Source organism: Barbatula barbatula (assembly GCF_947034865.1).
Source record: "Barbatula barbatula genome assembly, chromosome: 14".
NCBI classification, from domain to species: Eukaryota; Metazoa; Chordata; class Actinopteri; order Cypriniformes; family Nemacheilidae; genus Barbatula; species Barbatula barbatula.
In genome coordinates, this window is record NC_136777.1 from 14,175,001 (window position 1) to 14,198,570 (window position 23,570).

At 38.5% G+C, this 23,570-nt stretch overlaps 1 protein-coding gene across 1 annotated transcript; it reads left to right on the forward strand.

The window, feature by feature from the left end:
• Nucleotides 1-1,552: 1,552 nt before the first annotated feature.
• On the forward strand, nucleotides 1,553-23,337 carry LOC306903401 (transmembrane protein 150A). Its single transcript, XM_079472532.1, has 8 exons — nucleotides 1,553-1,995; nucleotides 2,179-2,361; nucleotides 5,862-5,909; nucleotides 7,042-7,128; nucleotides 8,637-8,704; nucleotides 13,729-13,856; nucleotides 20,726-20,903; nucleotides 21,277-23,337. Exons 2-8 carry the CDS (start codon nucleotides 2,297-2,299, stop codon nucleotides 21,519-21,521), a joined length of 819 nt encoding a protein of 272 aa, XP_079328658.1. The 5' UTR covers nucleotides 1,553-1,995; nucleotides 2,179-2,296; the 3' UTR covers nucleotides 21,522-23,337.
• Nucleotides 23,338-23,570: the final 233 nt, after the last annotated feature.

Sequence of the window (23,570 nt, forward strand, 5' to 3'; positions counted from 1 at the left end):
GGCAAATGTCAACAATGAAGGGTTTAAATACTATAAAAAAATAAGTTTTAAAATAATGGATTTTTATTTTTAAAGCATGATTTTGCTTTCAGAATTTTCACATCCATAATGGTCCATATACTCAATGTATACATGAACTATTTTATGTTCTATAAAGATCCATCGCTTCTCCATTTGTTGTGTATTATTGCTGTTTGTGCATTTTAATTAACAGAAATCCTACAAAGTATGTCGCCCTTTTCTTGTTATTTTCCTTTTTTTAATAGAAAAATGCATGCGTATACAGATATTTTTGTAATGTCTAGATTCTATCGACAGGGGTTTAGGAAAATAACAGATGTTTCAATATATTGGTAAAACAAATACATAATCTGAGTGTTTTTGTCACATCCATACACCGGAATTCCCTTTTGCACTACTCTCTATTTAAGTATAACATTTTCCATTATAAATTACAGTGTATCATCCGCATGCAGATGAGCAAAGAGCATCTTGTTTATCAGTGGAAGCAGGTAAATCTGACCTCCTGTTTGAAGAGTCATCACGGTCAATGTCACAAATGTGTTTACACTTGATTAAGGACCTAGAAATAGAGCAGAATTTTAAATATTTAGTCTTCCTTGTAAATCATGAATACTTCCTCTGAAATGTTGAAACGTTCTATTTATTTCCAGGTTTTAAATAAATAAATAAACAAATCCCAGACTTTCCATGTGGACGGTTGGACCCCACTTAAGACACACAACACAACAAATAAGAAAGAAAGATGACAAGATGAGATCTCTTCCATACATAAATTGTTTCTCCAATAGACATCAATGCAATTCAATTGAGAGCAAAAAGATTTAGCATCTTCTGCATCTTGAATGTTTTCCTGAGAAAACACAAAACTCACAAATGTCTCCATTAGAAATCCAGACCAGTCTGCCATCAAAGTCAAGATTTTAGTATGTATTTCTCATCAAACTTAAGCTACTCGTATTGCATTTTATTTTAAATCGAAGCATATTCAAGCAATAACTCGTATACTGCACCGTACCTTTAATAGCCGCAAAACTCATCCACTGCGCTGTAACTTCAACAACTGCATTAACTCATTGCACTGCAACTTTAATAACTAATGTCTATAATTTATGCACACTTAAGTCAATTGCACTATTGTTTAGTCTAAATGATTATCTGTTCATAGCCACCTGTACATTAATGTTCATAGTATACAGCCATCTGTATATATTGTTCATACCTACTGTCATATTGTCACAGTCAATGCCCACTTCTATTATATTTTATCAATATTGTATTCTGTATTTATTCTAACTGTATATCCTGCACTTGCTAATTGCACTTCTGGTTAGACCCAAACTACATTTCGTGACTCTGTAGGCCTACTAGTACATGTGTAATGACAATAAAGTTGAATCTTATCCCAAATCAATCAAATGCAAACTAGTAATTTTTGCATTATTTTGCAGATGGAAACAGATGTGTGTGTAATGTTAGGACACGCCATATTTATCAACTGCCCAATGAATTATCGCGTATCGTTCCGATTATTTCAAGCAAGTTCGTCATATGATGACACATCCCAAGTTATCTCTTCAAGCCTTCACACTACGCACAGTGTGCGATGTACCACACGGACGACGTACAGTAACAGTACTACAGTAGCCTTGTCGATCAAGAGAGACACCATCATGACGTAGGACCGTGAAAACGCGTGTCTGGGGGCGGAGCTGAGGAACAGCTGGACTGTTTTAAGTTTGCGTTCACTCCACACGGCGGGACACGAGATCACACCGAGACCCCGCAAATCTCCTTCAGTGATCGAGCCCGACAGCGAAGAGAAACTACAAACGGAGATACTCGAAAGTCGTTCGAGAGGTAAAGCTACAGCTCAGGTTTGCCGCGGATAGGTTGTAACGCGCCTTTCATCGATCCGCGGACTCTCTGCGGATTTAACAAAGGTGACGGAGACTCGTCTGCAGGACCACTAAGGTGAGACACATCTTTTTAATACACGTAAATTACGGTCTTCAACTTAACTCGGCCATTTTGCCGTGTTGCGAAAAGGACAAAATTCTGAGACCGACGCTGTTACAGTGTTTCAGTAACAGTCCTCTAAAGGCAAAGATGCTCAGATTGGTCCTCGTTGTAAATGTCACGCCGTGTTCCTCGCAGGTATATGATGTATGAAATGAGTGGCTTTGAAGAGAGTATAAATGCACATTGATGAGCAGAGGGACGCGGGCTGGAGAAGGAGAAAGAAGCGGACGCTGTAGAGGATCAAGTGTTGGAGATGTCTCTGTGGATGATCTTACCCGTCAGCCTCCCAGCTCTCACCATCACTGGAATATGGGTCGTGTGAGTCTCTCTTTTCTCCATGCTGCTTTTAAAAAAGTAGGATTTGTAACGCAAAACGGGGATGTCACGGACAATTGCATTATTTCAGAGGCTTATTGCTGTTAATATGGAGTTGAGCGGTCCCATTGTAAATATCAGGAACCGTAGTTTTACCGTGATATTTGTATTGTAAATTAGAGTTTAGCCATAATGATTTTCATTAAAGATGCTCTCTTCGTACCAAGATATGTCGGTGAGGTGCCTGGAATAATATTTTGGGACATGAGCATTACAATTTTCTATACTTCAAGGCCAATGTTTATAAAAGCATAACAGCTGAAATACAGTCCTGGTGCGTTTATCTTAAGAAATGACAGCCATATTCATACTCACTGGGGAGTGGGCTATTCTAAAACCACTACAAACTTGCCCATAGTTGACTCGCCTGAAAACGATGGAGACTTTGAGGTCAGTATTATGAATGTGTTCATAGCAGAGTAATAAAGAGAGATGTGTCATGATGCTCTGGAAGAGAGCCATGCATGGGACAGTTCACCCAAAAATCATTTACTGAACTTCGAGATCTGTATAAGTTGCTTCGTTCTGATCGACAGAAAGATATTTGAAAGAATGATTGAATAAGAAAAATGTACTATATATTTTGTTCTGTCGCACACAGAAGAAGATATTTTGAAGAATGTAGGACAGCAAGCAGTTCTGTGTCACTTTTGACTACCATTGTATTTTTTCCTATATGGTAGTCAATGGGGTCCAATAACTGTTTGGTAGCAAGCATTCGTCCAAATATCTTTCTCTGTGTTCATCCAAGCAAAGAAATATATACAGATTTGGAAGAACTCGAGGGTGAGTAATTCATGACAGTAACTGGCACTGTAATGCCTTTGAATAGAGTGAAAAATTAGCCAGAATAATATTTAAGACATCAGGGTGTGGGATCTTTGTTGTTGGAAGTGTCCGCGATATGAGACGTTTTTGCATTTCAAGATTCTTAGAGGGGACTCGTTTCATGTCCATCCTATGCAATGCTTACAATACAGTGAGCTCATGATCCTCTTCCTCTCTTGTATAGAGTAAAGTGTATAAACGGAGGTGGTTACATAAACCCTGTGTGAGGAGAGGACAGCATCAGTGACTCATTTACTATGCCAGAGGGAGAAAGGGAGAGAAAGTGTTTCGGTTTATTATTTCCATGACAGTCTGGGAGATGATCCCAATATAACATGCATCGAAGTCGCCATGCTCCAGAGGCTTTTCCATTATGAAGGCAAGAAAGGGCTTGTTTTTGTAGCAGAAAATGGCATCTCAAATTATAAGCTACAAAGTTAGAATTACCAAAAACAGTTCAAAGTACATGTGAACGTGAAAACACATTTTTGCTTTGTTCTCACGCTTAATTATTTTAGAATGAAAGTTAGCTGCAAGCGTTTTTGCAGTGTTTCACAGTACATAGCCCCTAGTTACACCACAGTGGAACGTTTGTTTTGCGGCTTTGAATTATTCAGGTTACGTTGTAAAAACGTTTCCATCTACTGCAAGGGTACATTTCCATCGCAGAATTTCCATTTGGACCTTTCTTTCTTGTGTCGGTCTGTTGTTTTTGAATTGGGAGAACTCGGCTTACTCATGCCACTGACTTGCGTATTCACACAATTATGTGCTTTTCCCTGTGGGGTTGAAGATACTGTTGATGCAAACAACACCGATGGCATTTATTCAAAACCGAGGCTTTGTTTGTCATCTGAAAGTTTTAGGCCACAAGCCAACAGCTAAGATGTCAGTGTTACCTCATTGGTTGTTGAAGAAAGATTTAAAATGACGCATTTTGCCCCATTTTGTTTGGGATGTGGCTTACTCCTCCAGTGTAAACCAGGTTTGACCAGGTTTTATCAGAGCTGAAGGTTCTGGTCATTAATTATCACACCTGCACAGAGTAGCTGTGAATATACAGCTTTTGGTGTTTTAGTAAATGAGATAAGAACATGATATTGAATAGAAGAAGGACGATACTGCGTTATGCTTTGGAGGTTTTTTTCATGAAAACAGGTCTTAACATTACAGAGTATTTACCTTTGGTAGTTTTCGGCAAATTAAATGATAATCAATCACTTTGAAATCAATTAAAGAAATCTAATTTTTAAACGATTTAATATACATTATATTTCATTTTTGTCCATTTAGATGTTTTCGTCGCTAAAAACGCCTAATATGTGGCTTTTTTCTCACTACAACCATACAAACCAGAAGGTTTCAGAATTCAGAGCATATTCTTTATTTTGTTTTCATTACATGATGAACTAAAGAAAGAAAACCCCTTGTGTGTCCTGATTGTTGAGAGTGACCTGGTAACAGCCGTGTGATTATTCACAACACCAGCCAGGGCAGATGGCAGAATGTTTGTTTACCAAATGTAATTTCGCTCAGAGATGCTCCAAGTGTAGAACACGGCTCAGGTGGTCTGTATCTCTGTGGATACAGACACGCACACGTTTACAAGAAAGGAAAACAAAGCTAATTGCTGTTTAGCCCGTTGCTGACCCTGCATGCTGTCAGATGCAGTTAAACTAGATGCAAATGTGTTTGTGTGTCAACACTGAGAAATATCCATGGACAATCCATAGATTTTTTTTCTCATCCATTTGTGAGCAACTTTGCTTGCTTGAAAGCATTCTTCATGCTCAGTGAAAGTCTGATGGCGAACATTCCCTTTGACCGTTATCTGATGCCCCCGTGTTCATTGACTTCCTTTGAGGGTCAGTGTGACTGGATCAGGAGGTTGCTGTGTGAGCAAATAGTGACACATAATGCCAGCGTAAGCTAAAGATGTACTGTCATATTGACTTTATTTCCAGAGCTGTCCGGTTATTTGGTTGTATGTTGCAAGCAGAATGTCACATCAAAAGGACATGCACCCCTGATTTTATCAGTGAGGACACAGGCCTCTGTGATGTTCAGTTTCCACAGCTTCATTTGGAAACGCTTTGATGTTGTCCATAATATATTTTTTTAAATATATTATAAATTTATAGTGATCACAGACCTCTGTGGTTTACATTGTTCTTGTGGTCAGCTTGACTTTTGTGATTTGAAACCTTTATTTTGACAGAATAAGTGCTGCATTCGGAGCCACAGGCACATTTAAAATTTTTTTGGTTCTTGTCCATTTTGTTTATATACTTGTTCATGTCGTGTTTAGTGTGAGATGTAAAATTATTACATCTTTGCTGAAGGGGATAACGTATTTACGAAACACGTTCCGTAGAGCAGTTTGTCCATTTAGGGCTACTGTAGAAACAACGTGGCAATTTCCATGTAAGGGGACCCGAGGTGTATGTTTATAGAAATAGCTCATTCTAAGATAATAAAAACATATCATACACCTCTGAAGACATAGTTATGCATATTGTATTGCATTTCTGTCAATAGATCCTCCAAAAATTATACACTGGACCTTTAGAAATTTTCAGAAATAACTTTTTCATGTCATCATTTCTGATTTTCAGGTATGCCATGGCCTTATACAATCAGCACGTCTGTCCTGTGGACAACTGGTGAGAATTCATTCAGTTTTTAAACTCTATTGTCAATTTATTTATTTGCGTAAGCATCAAATTAATTACAAAATGACATATTAATATAAATATTAAATAAAATGTATTATATATTGTTTCTTATAAAGTACTAAATGCTAATGATTCAATAATGCTTCAATAAAAGAAGAAACATTTACTGTAAAAACAAAAAATTTTAAATGTTAAAATGTTTACTATAAAACATATAAACATGCACATTAGACCGAGAACCCCTAGTGATGTCTCCTACACCTCATGGGCATCATCAGATGTAATGAGTGATGTGTTTGATGTGAGATGTTGAAAGAATCCTCGCTCATTAACTTCATTTGGCTCAAGGACACATGAACGAGTTAAGAATCAAAATCCTTGTGTATTGTCTCTATTTATCGCAGGTTAACTTTTGCTTCGTACCATGAGAGCTTCTAGTCAAACATTAGCATATGAAGCACATCAGAGTCAAGGCAACTGCAGTTTGGCTTTGCGCACTACTGCATTTTAATGATTTAAAGCCGTAAAAATGGCACCTGTGTGCACGTTCACGGCGGCTGGAAGAGATTTCAATCAGATCAGAAAATAAAACATTTAAAAGTGTAAAGTTTTTGGCATATAATGACTATGACTATCTCATCTTAAAAAGTTGTGCAGGTCAAAGTTCTTAAAAGCAGTTCTCTTTCAATAAACAGGCTAAATTTGCTCCTGTTTCTTCAACTTCAGCTGTTTAAATCAAACGCACCCATCATCTACCGAACGCATGAGTTGAGCTTTACATTCCTGGATAATTTTTACACCGGGAACAAATGCACTCTTTCAGGTTTTTTTCTTTCAGCATTAGCCCGTCGGTGCGTCGTGTGTTAGCTTTACAAATGAAGTGTAGCTACAGTATGTTTGTTTTACATTTCTGCATGGTGTAGTATGAGTTGAAATTTCTAGTGTGAAAACATGTTTTTACTGGAAATGAATTGTAACGTCATCCAGTGTGCAGGAGGAATACCACAATTCTCTTCAGATTCACAGCCAAATATTGAATGCATTTAGTATCATTTTTCATTTCTTTTTAGTGGACAGTCACACCTTTATAATGCATCTATGTGTATTTGTTTAAATACAGGATGTATAACCAGACGTGTGAGGTGGATCTGCCCTTCCAAATGGGACCAATCCAATGCTGTACTCTGGAAAATGTTCCACTCATAAGGTCTGTATGAAAACATTTAATTAAATTATTATTAAATTATGTTTGTGCACTTTTCGTGAAAAGCCTGCAATAGTCTATATATTAGAGAATAGAGACATTTTCATTTAGGAATAACATTTTGAATAACATAATAAAACATTGAAACGTTCCATAAGTAAACACACTGGGTGTTCACCCTGTTCCTAAAAAGCAGCCGTTCCTCTTTTTGCCGTCTCGTGATGCAGTAGTGGATGTCCAACACATTCGTATTCAATAGCTTCTTCCTTTCTTCTGCATGCCCTTCTGCATGCCTCCCTTGTTTTTTTCTTGTGTGTCATATCTATCGTCCTCCTTCGAAAGGCAAAGAAAGGGTCAGAGAGAAACAGGAATCCAGAAACATTGTTCGCCATGACCTTCCTCGCACCTTTAATTTGAGTTCGAGATATTTTTCCTGCTATGAGGGAAAGACCCGGAGCTGCTCTATAACACACGATTCCCATATGACTGATAAACCATGAACACTGAGGCTTTAGCAAAACCTTTTTGTTCATTTATTTGACTTTACTAGGCTGATTTATCATCAAAGAGAAACCTGACATCTATATATCATGACTTGTGCAATCACTTTGTAGGATCTTTGGCCGGAGACGATCAATAGGTTGTCTGGTGTCTGTGCTTTAGCAGTGATTTATAAGAGTTTTAACTTGCATCATGTCTTATTTATGTTCATTGGGTGTGCCCAGGATCGGCATTTACAGTATGCTGTATACCACCAGTTTGTGTGTGTGGGTGGGGGGGTTATTTTGTCTGCAAGTTTCTATAGTCGGTAGTTCCTAGCCCAGACGTGTTCTTATGTAGGTAAAAGGTCAGATCCACATACAGAGGAACTACATACATTTTTTGCTTATCTTGTGTAACACTTCTGTGTATTTATAGAAAGCGTACTATATTTAAACCTTTATGTGTGCATTGGTGTTTGGTCTTCACTGTAAGTCAGATAATTGTTTAAGACCGAGTTCCTGTAGGAACTTGCCATGCCATAGATTCAGTTTAAAGGAATAGTGATAAACGTATTCCTTGAATGCAATCTGAAGTGTCTTTGGAAAAGCATTAGCCAAATTCATAGATTTACATGTGTTTACTTCATAAGTTTACAGATGTATGTCCTTTTAAAGGCTTCATGTCACAGCGACATGTTATTGCTTAAATGGTCTCCAGTGGTGATAACCTGCTTGTTTAGATTTCCTTTTATGGATGTTTGTATAGTTTTTCTGTTCACTGCCGATGCTGTCCACTATCGTTTTTTTGTCTTTTGTCATTTCCCATGCAGTATGACAGCTGTGTGGTAAATGGGTCCTCGAGCCCTCTTTGAGTTTTGCCTCCTTTTCCCAAAAAAATCTACAGCTGCCAATGTACGTTCCCGAGTCCAATCATGAGTTTTCTGCCAATGAGACTTTTTTTTAAATGTGTGTGTTGATATTGAGACAGTCTGTGGCATCTAACCTCTGCTCTGATGCTTTGATCTGCAGTAAATGTGGGACTCTTCCTCCAGAGAGCTGCTTCTTCAGTCTCATCTGTAGCACCGGATCCTTTATGGGTGAGTTTCGGCATCTCACATATGACATCACTCAAAGTCTGATAAACATTTACATTCTACTCATTTGTGTGCTGCTCCTTCCATTTTCCATAAAACGCGAACTGTTTAAGTCATGGGGGCACAATGGCCTGCTTTATTTTTCACCGGATGGACAAACAGTCTGTGGGGCTTCAGACTGCAAAACCTGCAATCTTAGGAGCTAAATTGCAAATCTCATCTTATTTAATCAACAGCATTGGATGGATCATTTTAGTTAAGCTTCGGCTTCCTGTTTTCCACCCGTTTGAACTATTCCTGAACGTTTTTTGATTTGGGAATTTCAGATGAATCGGTCGTTTACTCCTGAGTAAATGATTCCCATCTGTGCTACAATGATTCACTGTCTAGGCAGCAATTGAACTCAGGAAATCGCCGGCTTACCGTGTTTGCAAAAGTGTAATATTCACCGCCACAGGTTGATGAGCTATATAATTATATAACGGATGTATTCTGTTTATGGTGAGATGTCAGGCAGGCATTATCTTTCTAAAGCTAGTTTCCTAAACATTTGCTAAAGTATAAATAGCAAAAAAATAGTCTTAAGGCATCTTCTTGACATTTCACATCTCAGGATGAATGCATGTCTCGGTAGATGATGTCACTTTGCATAACCAAACACAGTGCACAAAAATGAATCATCTCTTGAAATGATCTGAATTGAATTTATATAACGTCACAGTAAAACATAGACCAGAGTGTTATTCCACAGTGGGGAAACAAGAAAACTTTTATTAAATATAAAAAAATACTAATATTAAGAATAGTTAATGGGCATTTTTTTCAAACATGCTTTAAAGATACATTTGCATAAGAAGCAAGGTTGCACAGTAAGGTTTTGACTCAAACAATTTCGCAGATTTAAGTTTTTAAGTAATTATAATTGATGGCAAAAATTCTATGCCAATACATTCTCAGAAAAATAAGTGTTATAATACACTCTTAAAAATGTCAGATCACCAAATCTTTTATAAAACAGCATTATAAAGATTGATGACTCATACTGCATATCATACATTAAAACTCGCTCAATAGTTTCATGGCATTTATGAGGCTCATGTCAACCCACAATCATAAGTATATTTGCTGTAGTTTACATGGCCATTGCCCTACTCTATCCTCGGATGCTGCTGCTTACAGCCAAGTGCAAAGTATGCAGTAGGTCTGTGAAAAGAAGAACTTGTAAAGACTCATCGGTTCACCGTGACCTCTGACCAGAGCGTCTGGTCCTGGTCACAGTCCTCCTGCTGGGAGCTGAAGGCTTGTATTGTTGTGTCCAGTCCTCCACCCTGTAATTGAGAGTGTTGTCCTGCTGTGAAACTCCGTCTCTGCCTGTTTGCGTAAGGAAGTCACCGTTGTTCATCCAACAATACAAGAAAGTGTCGTTTGTGAATTCTTTTTGAATATACGTCTTATATAATTCTGGTATGAAACAAAAACCTTCCGTTATGCTACGTGCTATATTATATCGTGGTTCACGTACAATAGGATCTTAGAAAAGTTGTTCAGACCAAAAAGCTGAGAAAAAAATGCATGCCGACCGTCCGATCAAGGGTGACCAGAGGTTCCCTAGGGGTGCATTGTGGCAGGTTATATAATAATCTGTGTTCCTGAAACTGCACATGGTATTGGGGGAAACATCTCTTAACATAGTAGCACTGCACTGTGTGGAAACAGGGTGGAGAGGGGTCACAGCACGAACTGACCTAAGCTTGTTTAGGCTTGTAACTTTACCTTTTTATGTTTTTTTAAGTCCTGCCGCAAGGTGTAGACTTTTCATATATGATTGTCACATGGAAAGGAAATTGCATAGGAGATATACAGTACATTTACATGCAAAACTCAAGAGATTTTAGCATTTGATAATGCTTACGTAGCTTATTTTCTCTAAAACGCTAAACTTCTGTTAACTCACGGTTTGCACCATAGTCTCTAGACTCACTAAATCGTTGACATAAATATTGTAATTATTCATAAAAGATTAAACACTGTCTGGCTATCTGGGGTTATGGAGATAAGGGTTAGGATGTGTTTTGTGCGGTAGTTTTACAGCACACTATGAGTGTTGTTTGGTGTTTGCCTTCGGCATCTGATGGACCCGGAAGCGGTGGTGTGTGGCCATTTTAAATGTTTAGTCTTTCAAAATGAATGTATAGTCTAGATATGCGCTCGTGTCAATTGTTCATATCACGATAATTGCTAGTTCTTTTTTGCGTTGTACGTTATTATCACTATATCGAATTGCATTTGAAGAAAAGCCTTAAAATCCTTTGTGGTCTCATTGATGTTTAAAATAAATGTATATTACATAAAAAAGAAAACTACCTTGACAATCTAAGATTTTTAAAGATCATTTGAATAAATCCATAAGTAAATAAGTTCCTATTTATATTGAATTAAATAATGATTCATAGACGGCTGAATATGCAGTCTTGATTTGCATTTAGTCCTAGAACATTTACTGATACAAATGTCTATTTAAAATACAAAACTAGGAAGACAAGAAAATAATAACTATATTTACGTTAAGCACTATACTATAAATACGTTTACAGTTAAATGGTGTTATATATGATTCAGATATATTCAAGTGGGATATACACTGCCTTGAATAGCAATGAGATCAGAATGTTAAAAAAAGGACATAGGTGTTGTTTACACTTGCTCTTACTGTAGTTATATGAGGCACGGAACGGATGCTCTAAAACAACGTTTCTCACAAAATTTCGTAATATTTTTAATCTCGTTGACCATCACGGCGTCTGTGTGCTGTAAGAGTCTGAATGATGTATTTAGTACAAACATTATCATCCTGTCAGTTAGAAAAGCACAAGTTTTGACCTTCAAAGTGACCCAATGAATTCTGTTGTGATGTTGACACCAACCCAAGGACGTATTCAAGACACCTCGTCCTTGAGCAAATGTGAAGCAGAACAGAGGCGCATTTTTAGAAATGCTAAACAATCCTATAATGTGCTGCGGGTTTGATAGGAGTTTAACATGGTTTTGTGTCTAAGTTGTGGCTGTAGCTACGTAGCAGAATAATAATGGCCAGTTGACACCGTTTGTTTTTGAGACCCCACTTCTGTGTCCTGCATTTTGAAGCTGAGAGGTTTACTTCCAGGAAACAACGCATATAAACACTCACACACAGTCGCACAAACACATAGACAGTTGAAAAGATCTTGGGTTGTCCAAAACACAAATAGACAAAGTTGACCATGTCTGGTATTATATAAAAGTCTTTAATAGTAGATTTGGACAATAACTGAACAATAGTAGTTGTGTATAAAGAGTACAGATGACAGTGAACAATCACTTCGGTACACAGTTTGTGTTGTTGTTGTGCTGTTTCAGATGGATTTTATTAAACGCAGTAAATTACATTTGCCTGCAGACAGTTTGTTTTTCCATCCTGGTAACTTCCCCTGAACTGTTGTATCAGACATCTTGTTTTGTTACCGCCGATAATGTTTCATACCACTTATTATACATTAAAACGGTCTGTCTGAAAAGCAGCATTGATGGTCTCCAGCATATAGTTTGTTTTGGTTTCTGATTCCCAGTATACAGGCTTCTAAAATAGCTTAGCTTGCAAGACTTTGTTGCTCAACCAGGCTGGTCAACCGGCAATGTTTTGCTGGTGAACATGTTCAGCTGAGCTGGTTTTCTAACTGGACCAGTACTTTTATTAAAAACCAACCTAAATCACACAGTTCTAAGCTGGTCTTGTCAGCTATCTTCTTAAAGGGAAAGTTCATGCAACATATTTGGTGAATATTTACTTTCATTCAAGCTGTTTAAAATGCATATCTTTGTTCTGTTGAACACAAAATAAGGTATTTTTAAATAAACATGACGCGCACAAATAGTTCTGGGGTACTATTTATTAACATACACAATTTTCCTTTTATGGTAGACAAAAGTGCCCAAGAACTGTTTGGTTACAAATGTTCTTTCAAATATCTTCTAAAGAACAACAACATGTATATAGGTTTGAGACATATCGAAATTAAGTGAATGATGTCAATTTATATTTCTGGGTAAACTATCCCTTTAGGTTTTTGCCAACAAAACACACACAAATGACTTTGTTTGACTTACCTGGAAACAGTTTTGCACGTGTTTTAGACAGAACCGCTTGTTTGTGTTTGTGTTAGGTGTATTTGTCACAGTGCTTGTATGTGTGTTATGTAGACAATGGTGCACCTCTATTTTAGTTGTTTTTGCATTTAAAACGTGTATTCCGGAGTCCATATTTAGATCCCCGGGGGGCTTTTAAAATATTTCACCTGCTTGCTTTTGCGTGAATGACCGCAATACTGCCCCCACGTCTGCGGCTTATGCATTTGTCTGCGTCTCTGTATGAGGACATATACACATGAATTCTGTATCCAGAGCAGATCTGAGCATTTCACTCTTAGAGAAAACATATGGTCAACCACACATTCTTTGCGACGACCCGTCAAAATAAAAGTCTGGTTAAACTTGAACATCTAGATTAAAAACATTATTGTATTATAATATTTACTATGATGAATCTTTTAGATTTGATTCAGGGGGAACAGGGTTAGATTTTTGAACAGGGGGGCCGTGGCCCACAAGGGGGCCCCAGCTGACTTCCAAGGGGGCATCAAGATAACCAATCATTAAATCTGAAGATAAAATACACACAGAAAACCAAGATATGTCTCATTATTTGGCCATTTTTAGTATGGATAAACATCAGTTAATGCCAAGCTCTAAAATATTTTATTTGTTAGAAAGGTTGGATTTTTTTTGATGAATGACTTTTGTGGGGGAGTCAAAAAGGTTTAGAATAAAATGCAAAATATTAATTCACATACCTTGAAAATGCCACAGGCCTAATGGTGACATAGAAGTAAAACATATCCATTATTATATGGTACTTTGTAAACATTTATTATCAAATGAAATAACAAATGTATTCTCTCTTCCCCTTTCTCTCTCTCTCTTTCTCCACTCAGTGATGGTTATTGTATTGCTTCGTTATGCCCATGTAATAGAGAAGCACCAAAACTGTGTATTAAACACAGCGAGTCTCTCCACCGGCTGGATCTGTGCTGCAGGACTCATCATGGTGGGAAACTTCCAGGTACAGACACGATTCTTTACTCTTTTGTATGACGGTTGTGTAGTCAGTGGTGTACACAGGAACTCTTTCCAGGAACTTCAGGTTGGACATATGACAGCTAGAGGAAGCCCTATTGTCTAACACATACACAGTGGCTTCCTGCAGTAATACTTCAATATGCTCTGGCTAACTGTTAACCCTGCTGATATGACCAGCTTAGACTTGAATGAATTTCTGAATGAGCTGGCTGGTTGGTTTGTGCGGGTTTATTAAATGAATTGAGCAGATGGTGGTGAAGTTGTTTTTTATTGAAGCTGGTTAATTTTCAAAACGCATCCGGGTGGTTTTACACACACACCAAAAAACGTATTTTTAACTGCCTTTGAAAGTGGTTCGAGTGATGTGATGGCAAAACATTTCTGCACATGTTTATTTGTGTTTGAGGGTGTATGGTTTTGTGCCTTTTGTATACATACAGTGTCAAATAGTTCTGGAGAATAAATGTCGTTCTTGCTTCAGTTGCTCTCAACTCCCGTTCTCGGCTGGATCCTTAGATAAATGTTGTTGTTATGAGATTTGGAAGGCAGGCTTCATAAACCTCCTCATGCTGATCCCTGCGCTCCTCCGAGCCCTGTGAAATCGACATCCTTTACCTTTATTTATGAATCTGCGTGAGGCTGTGGCGGCCGCGTTTTTGCAGGTCGAAATGTTTGGACGATTGGCTGCGTGCCCGGGCTGCTAGCAACGTGGGGAGGTCGGCCAACGGGGGCATCGCAGGTTTTTATGGGCTGGTTGCCATAGATACATGAGGGGGAGACCAACCATTCTCTTGATAATGTAAGCATCCATATCTGAACTATATTCTGCATCAGAAGGAATGCATAAACGTTTATGTGTGTGCGTGGAGGAGAAAGCACAGGTTCAGACAGGTTTTTCCATAGATTTATCTATATTTATGACATAGGCAGGTGTTTCAGAGTATGAACCTCTGTCTTTGCTGGATTATGAACTCAATGAATTTGTCTTATCAGCTATTTTGTTTTAAGGACAGTCACTTTTTCATCCTCTCCCATGCATTTTTTAAATGTTTTGAAATCCAGCAAAGCTACTCCCTTGGATTTCAATAAGCTTAGTTTGCTGGCTGGCCATTGGTTACATTTTTTGTTTTATGTCCTTGCTTTAAATCGGTCGTTTCGTTTGACACTAAACCTTTGTGCAAAAGGAAATATATTGCTGATTCTTCTTAAAGCTCCTTTCCACAAGTACAGTTCATAGTGAACATGGCTGTTAGCCTTTAAGGTTGTTTTATTTTTCAAGCCAAGCAGAGTTTTAATATGTAATTTTTGTCTTCTACGGAGGGCGAGTAAATAATTACTTTACTTCGAGCCTATTATAATACAAGGACCACCCGCTCGCTGTCTGTAAAAAGTAACATTGTGCACAGAGCCGAGACATCCATGTTTGGGTTGCACATGTGAAGTCTGATGTCCATTAGGTCACGTTTGGTCCTTCCCGCTCTGCTCCTCTGATTTCTTCTCTTTCGTCTGGAAAGAGGTCTGCTCCTGGAGCCCCTCCCACTCTTCTGTTTGTGTAAGAGAAACATGAACAGAATGTTCCTGCCCACAGCCTGCCACATTGTGCTCCAGAGTCAGACCTTCATTGGGGCTCGCTGACATGTTAAGAGCGGTGCTGCTTGCCAAATAAAACTCCCTTGACTTCGGAGACTAAAAGCTGTAAGCGGCGGTAGCTTTTTTTGCTTGTCTGTTAAGTGGATTGTAGGGAAAAGCAAAGTTTTGGACATTTTGCACATGTTTCATAGCTTAGAGGCTGTCCGTGTGGTAGTAATTTTTTGATGATTTATTATGATAACAATTTGCAAAGATTCACAGAAAGATTGACATGCACCGATGAATCTTCCACAGTTTTCAAATCTACACCTACTGCCAAGTCAAACCCCAAAAGGGCACTTTCGGAAAAGTAGATTTGCACCATGTGCTCCCAAATTCCATGAAACGGAGGGAAATTTACTGGAAACGTGGGTCAATAAGTCACGCCCTACCATGCGATGTGTGTGTGGAGCACATAGCTACCGTGATCTGACAGGCGGAAGAGACGGAATGAGCACGTGGCCCAGACGCCACATCTGTTGCTCATTAGCCGGCCCGCCAGTCCTTCAGGAGCGTTCTGCCGCTGCGGTGTAGAATGATGAGGGCGCCATCAGACTCCCATTATTACCATCAGATAAAACATGTTATGTAACACTGACGGCACTGTTACAGTATCTTTTTCATTTTGGGAGAGTTTTGATGGAATTCTTTTCCAGTCTTATTTTTCAACAATGTTCTGGTGGGGTTCCACAGAACTTGATTGGGCGAAAATAGGAGGTTACAGAGGCACTGCATGAGTAAAGAAAGACAGTTCAGGCCGGAGATCACAGAGCGTGTTCTGTTTGAATAAAGTAAAGGTACAGGTGTTTGGGCCTCCCTCTTATTCCACAAACCTGTCTGAGCTTGTTGAAAAAGCTATGCCACGTTGCTTCTCTGCTTCCTGGCCGATATTTTCAATACAACTTATGTGAAATTGCCCAGCAGTTATGCGGTTTTTGAGCCAACCTATGGAATTGTGTCCTGAAAGTCATAGTTGTGATTTGCAGTATATTATTTAGTATATTTCTTTTATATATGTAATGTTTTAGATGAACATTTGGACTCGTATAGAGCATGAATCCCTTTCAAGTAGAGCTTATGTAAGATTTCCTTACACCCAGAGTTTCTGTAAGCATACGTGCATTTTTATACATGAGTGTGAATGTTTATGTTTATACGTGTGCTTGTGTGGTCCCCTATAAACATTTAAATGCACCCAGATGTGTTCGGTGGAAAGCAGGTTCTTGCACAGTAGCGAATGGATGAATCATTCAAGATAAATGAACCATCCTGCTCTTCCTGTGTTAAAGGGATAGTTCGCCCCAAAATGTTTTCATCATTTACTTGCCCTAAAGTTGGTCCAAACCTGTATTCATTTGTTTGTTCTGCTAAACACAACAGACGATATTTGGAAGAATGTCAGTAACCAAACATTCCATCCCATTCATCCCCCCATTTACTGCCATAGTAGGGAAATACGTTTTTTTGGGATCAATGGGGGTTTGGTTATTTATATTGTTTCAAAAATCTTCCTTTTAAACGTTCCCTTTAGTGTGTGTGTGTGTGTGTGAAAAGGTTTTCAAGGATTGTAAAGTATTCACCTTTATTGTGGGGACCAGTATGTTATTAAACATAATAAGTGATGATTATGTGAAAATGTCAAAATGCAGATAGGTAATGTGAGTGTTAGGTTTTGGTAGGGTGAGGGTTAGGAGATAGAATATACAGTTTACTTTGTAACTGTATAAAAAGTCATTATGTCTGTGGAAAGTCCCCACAGTGTGTGTGTGTGTGTGTGTGTGAGACAGGTACAGTATAGCAAACTGTACATTCCTTCTGTCAGCCTGTGAACGCACAGAGGAATGAGACCCTGAATTAACTGTTCCTTTAATATGTTATTTTGCTATTCTACAAATTGATCTAGTACAGTGGTCGGGAACCTATATGGCTCGCAAGCCGCTTGTGGCTCTTTCAAAAAATCTTGTGGCTCGCCAGGTGTCTTACCCTTTTGATCGTTAAAAAACATCATAATACATATGAAAATTTCAGGTTGTCCATGGCACCAATCAATGGCAAACAACGTTTCTATGGTGACCTCTAGCGCCACAGCCCAGATTCAAGCTACCCGGAGGAGTTAGAAGAGCGATCGACATGCTTATATTGAAAGTTACGTCTCTCTGTGGCGTATGATATAGAACTCATTGCCTCGCTATGTAATCACATGTAAAACGTTTTAAAAGCAAACCATGCAGCAAAGTATCCGGTGAGCAGATGGAAGCAAACTGCGACGCGTCCGTACGGGTCCGCTGTGTTTAGCTCCTCATATCTGTGTGAGCAGTCTCTCTCGCATATGAAGTCCACACATACAGCTGTCAAGGTTGACAGAGGAGTTTCAATGCCGGTATGTAAGTGTTTTGACCACGTACGAACCGAACTACACAGCTATTAGCAAGACGCTACTAATGTTTACTTTCATGAGGTGTTCCGCAGACGGGTCGGTGTATGACATCAAAGTGCCGCGACGGCAGAGCTCTTTGTGCTTTCATAACGTTTTCGTGGTACTATGATGTCAGACATTCGCCAGTCAGTCTGAGCGTTTCAAGAAGTCGAACATACCCAACTCAAAGTCAAATATTTTTGAATGAACCAAAACTGGAAAATGGCTCTTTAAAAAAGGGTCTAGTATATTTGAGTTTCCCTTTAATGAAGTAAAATTCATAAAGTGGAACAAAAAACATTAAACATTTGAAGAAAAAACCTTGAAAAAAACGAAACATTTAAACACATGGGCCCGGTTTCACAGACACGGCTTAGCTTAAGCCAGGACTATGCCTTAGTTAGTTTACATTTGTGCATTTGGCAGACGCTTTTATCCAAAGCGACTTACATTGCCTTGTATTATACAATGTTAAATGTATAGAATGTAAGATATTTACGTTGCTTTTATAAAAATGTCTTATAACAATACATAACTGGTGTGCATCTCCACAAAACAATGGCACTGATATGTTTTAAGCTATTTCAGGCAAGTTATATTCAGTTAAGACAGGTCAAACATTCGTTTTATTCTGGAACTTGCTTTATGCCTTTTCGGTGAAACCGGGCCTTAAAGTATTGAAGAAGTAAATACGTCCCTCAATGACAATACAAGAGAGACGGAGAATCAGAGATAAAAACTGTTCTTTCAGGCAGACATTTACCACATGTTAAAAAAAGTCAGTATGAGCGAAGCATCTTTCCTCTGTTACTAATTTGGCAGCCCAAGGCAAAAGAAAAGAAGCCACACTTACACAAAGACTGCCTGCAGTTAACCGTGTGTTTGCCTCAATCTCTGTCATTGTTTAAAAGCTCACTGTGTGCTCAGGTTTGGACTTGAAGCACACAAGCTGGACAGTGACTGGCTTGTTTTTGCAGCTTTTAATCTGTCTTGAGTAATACATCATGCACTGGCGTTTTGTGTAGTAGGGTGGCATGGATCACATGATCACAAGCTTCTTCATTGTGCATTGTTCCGGTTTCCCATATGACCAACATGCGAACTGCTTCCTCCCTCCCTGTCTTTAAAAGCACATACTGGCATACCTCAAACATTACAGAGTTGAGAACATGTCCTTTATTCTAATGACAGTGTAAGTTCAGACAACAGCAGCTTGATATTTAGACGCTAAAGTGAAGGGGAAGTCTTTGCCTTGGGGAACATACACAATATCATTTACTGTACTCGCAAGTGCTTCACTGAACAATACCTGGACTTGGTTTATGGTTTCAAAAGTTACTGCTGCAACACTTGATACTTTGCTTTTCAGTGTAAAAAAAGGAAGTAAGGAGAGTTTTGGTAATATTATGGGGACGAAACCTCAGGAAAACCTGTCATCTGTCACATTGTAACCTCAAGCTGCTTCATAGATAAACTATTTATTTAAAGTTGATCTCTATACCATATTTATACTTTTGCAGCTGAATATATCTTAAAAATATAGTCTACAGTGTCTTAATATGCATCTCCAATGCACAAAGGTTTCTGACAGGTTAGTGGAATAAAGGTGCTTATAAAGCTCTGTGGCTGAACACTGCACATTATGTCATTTTAATATAGCATGTGATATGGTAAATGCTTTAATCTGTAGTATGTGTTTGTATGAAGTTGTCACTGTAGCTATGGTTGTTCTGCTGCCCTCTGCTGCTCAGGGTGTTGTTACTAGTCCTTAAAGTGATAGTTCTCCCAAAAATGTATATTCTGTCATCACTTACAAGCCTGTGTGACGTTCTTTCCTACGCAAAAGATATTTTGAAGAATGATTGTTCACCGGCACCCATTCACTTGCATTGGTTTAGTGTACATACAGCAGAAGTTAATTGGGGACTGCGTGTTTGCTTACCGGTTTTCTGCAAAATATCTTCTTTCGTGTTCTGTGTTCGAAAGAAAGTCACACAGGTTTGAAATGACAAGAAGGTGAGTAAATGATGATAGAATTTTCATTTTTGGCTGAACTCTCCCTTAAAGCAATCGAATCAAAGCAACGTCTGGTGAGTGAAGAAAAGCTTGCAGCTATAAAAAAGTCATATGTTCCATGACAATTTTAGGACTGCATGTGGTTTCATAGCAGGCTGGATCCAGGACCTACTGCACTGGAATAATATTTCCCTAGATAGTTCTAACCCATCCCTTCACTTGTTCCCAGCACACAAAAACAAAGCTGTTCATATTTGTGATGAAATAAGATACATTATGTGAAACCATATTGTAAAATCATATTGAATCAAGTTTCAACATTGGCTATAAATAAGTCATGTGTACTTGACTTGCCAGTGTTTCATTTGTTGCTGTATGAGTCAGATGGTTGTTTATTCTGGTTCGTATTAAAGAGTTTAGAGTGGTGAGCTCTGAATGGGATTTGACTTCATAGACATAGACAGAAGAAAGAATGCAGGGAAAACAAAATCTTAAAAAAACCCAGGGCGCTTTTTCCACAGCAAACTGAATGAAAGTTAAAAACTAAAAGCAGTCCAACAAGAGATTGTGTGAGAAATGTGAACCGTTCCCAGTTTTGTCATGTATTGCGTTATATGTTTGGGTGTTTCATTAACTACATTTTTGCCGTTGGAACCGAATAAAACAAAAATAATTTCTTCATTCATCAACTTCCCCATCGCTAAACCACTTCCCCAGCGTATGGTGCGTTGGGTCTCTTTCTATGTTGTCATTGCAAATCTTAATCATGTGTATCATTGTGTTGCTCACAGGTGGATAATGCGAAGGTTCTTCACTATGTCGGAGCAGGTGTGGCCTTCCCCACCAGCATGCTGTTTGTCTGTCTGCAGTCTGCGCTCACCTACCGCCTGGCCAAGACCCAGGGAGATTACAATATGGGTCACCTGCGCCTGTTAATGACCCTGCTGGCCTTTGTAGCCCTGGTGCTTAGTATCCTTGAAACTCATACTCACCTGATTTATGTTTTCTATTGTTTCATTCACAAGTTTATTATTATTACATCTCAGCTTGCCTACTGGTATACTGTATATGAAGTTTATGATCGCTTTATGTTTTCTTTATTTTTACACGGTATGTAATTATGTTAACATTTATAAACTTTCAAGCACTCCCCCCTGTTATCAAAGTAATTTTTTATAAAATATGAATTTATTAGTAACCAGAAACCAACATTTTGACTGTAAGCCCATCTAGCCCCTGAGATAAAGCTAAATGGGTGGGCTATATGTTCAACCCTGTTACTGTTTGGATTTATGTAATGTTACAGCGCATGCTATGATTCCTTAACCAAACGTTCCTCCAGGTGGAGTGTTTTTCGTTCAGGAAAGTTTCGTCCTCCAACACGCATCAGCCATTTTCGAGTGGGTCTTCTGTATGATAATCATGCTGTTCTTCGGCACGTTCGCCTTTGAATTCGCCGGGATATCCAGTGACACAATGATGGTGCTGGCCCGCAGACAGTCCCTACAGACCGCAAGCCGAGACCACAAAATTGAGTCGCTAAGTGTAGCCAATCAGCTCCAGCCTGAGAGCTTGTCCATACTTTAACCTCAGTGCCCTACAATACGTTTCTCGGTCTCTGAATGCAGGAAAAACTGCGGAAGGAAAGAAACACATACTGGACCCTGGATATCACACATCCATCATGTTTTTTCCGACCATTTACCAAAGAATTCAGCTCAGATTTTGCACATTTTTGAGATACACCTGTGCCGTGTCTGTGGACCTTTGAATCCAGCATCTTCCATGCTGAGAATCTGCACTTGGACACGCTGGAGTTTTGTTGCATCTCACCAGGATTTTGAATTCGTATTCATGTAACAGACTGCAAGTTGATGAAGCTGGAAGCAAGGTCAAGACCTTATCAGTGATGCAGTGAACTACACCAAAGCCTTCTACACTCAACCATTTTAACACAGTGCCTCAAAAAAGAATTTGTGCCAATTCCAGACATTGCAAGACAATGAATCAAAACTGCTGATCTTCTTTGCCTTTTGTTTTTTTAAGGCAAGAGATATAAAAAAGCATCTCTGACCTACTAGTAGACTGATCAAGGTGTTTCCTTTTTCTTGAATCGCATTATGCCATCTTCAGTGTTTTCGGTTCAGGACATTCTCAATACCACCATGCCTTACAATGAAGAGCCAAATACAGATTTTTAATTCAAGTGTACATCAGTAGATGTCAATAGCCTTTGAACAGGCATGTATTTTATCATATGCAGCCAATATTAAGACAGCCGAGCTGAATGAGATCAGCAGAAACCTCACGCAAAACAGACGCATAAGCTGATCACATTAGGTCGCCACTAATTGGTGCCATTCCAGAATGAATGTTAGAAGTATTGCTGGACATTGTGACCAAATGTACTTTGAGTAGAGAGGATTGTTGTTTTGTCCCGAGGTAAATGTCATTATGGAGGTCTCTGTCACTGTGGGAATTGTTCGTTGAGAGGGATCATGGGAAATGGTTACAAAGAGTCTGGTAAGACGAGACTGAAAAGCCCTTTTATAGATTGTCTCCCCCTGGTGGTAGTTCGATACGTGTTCACAACTTAAGTCTCTGTGAACCTTTTTGTTTCTTACAAAGTGATAATGCAGCAGGCCTGCAGCGCCATTAATGTTTATGAAAAGGAAGCTTGTTACACACTAGTCACATTGCCCATGCGGCATTAAAAAAGTCATTATCAAGAGAGTTTGTGTCATTCAATCTGTCAGAATAAGAACTTTCCACGTCACCAGCTTTTGCTACCAGTGGTCTTCTAAAAACACATTTCAGTTTACCAGTTATATTATTCATTCTCTGCACTCAGGAATGGCAGATCTTGCTCCTGCATTTGTGCAACATTTACAGTCATTGTCTTTCTTGTTCAGAGTAAATGTTTTACGATTTCCGTTCTTCTTTAATGTATTTTTGAATCAGATTGTGACTTCCTTTTACTGTAATAGTATTGTTTCTGTTGGTCATTCTTTTGTTTAAATGCATTGTCTTGACATACCTCGAAAATGCATCTTAGATATTAAAAAAGAATTCTGTCATTATTTTATTAACCCTCAAAGTCAGTGACTTTTTTGTGGTCACTGAATTGTGTAGAGAAAAGCTGCGTGAAGATCTTAACATTTTGTTCAATTCCAAAGAAAGGAATTGCAAACAGGTTTTTGAAGAAGTCATTTGCTAAACTCTGCCATGCATCAGCTTTAGATTACATTCCAGACAGCAAAAGTGCCTTCACGTGCCTTTGATTCAATAAATCCAAAGATCTGAGATTAGAGGAATGTTTTGTTTATTTGCTGGGATATATTTGATTGTACTGTATATTTGCCTTAACTGAAATGTATGGAAATAAAGAATGATACATTACTCTATACCTTTTGTTTATTTCTTCCTGTGGATAAGCGATAAACTTTAAAGAAATAGTTCAACTAGAAATGAACATTCTGTTTAGGGGGTAAGTAGAAACTGTTCTTTTAAAACTGATTGCATCACATGTTAAATTTCAGATGTCATTTAGACATTTTTTCATGTCAGGTAGTTCCCGTATGTCACTATGGACTTTAGAGTTTATCCATATACAAATACAATGAAGCCGAGTTTTCT

Excerpts from the sequence above, each read along its gene's own strand:
- LOC306903401 (XM_079472532.1), top strand. The coding sequence starts at position 2,297 with ATGTCTCTGTGGATGATCTTACCCGTCAGCCTCCCAGCTCTCACCATC. Across the intron at positions 2,362-5,861 it reads ATCACTGGAATATGGGTCGT|GTATGCCATGGCCTTATACA; the intron begins GTGAGTCTCTCT and ends TCTGATTTTCAG. Across the intron at positions 20,904-21,276 it reads CTTTGTAGCCCTGGTGCTTA|GTGGAGTGTTTTTCGTTCAG; the intron begins GTATCCTTGAAA and ends ACGTTCCTCCAG.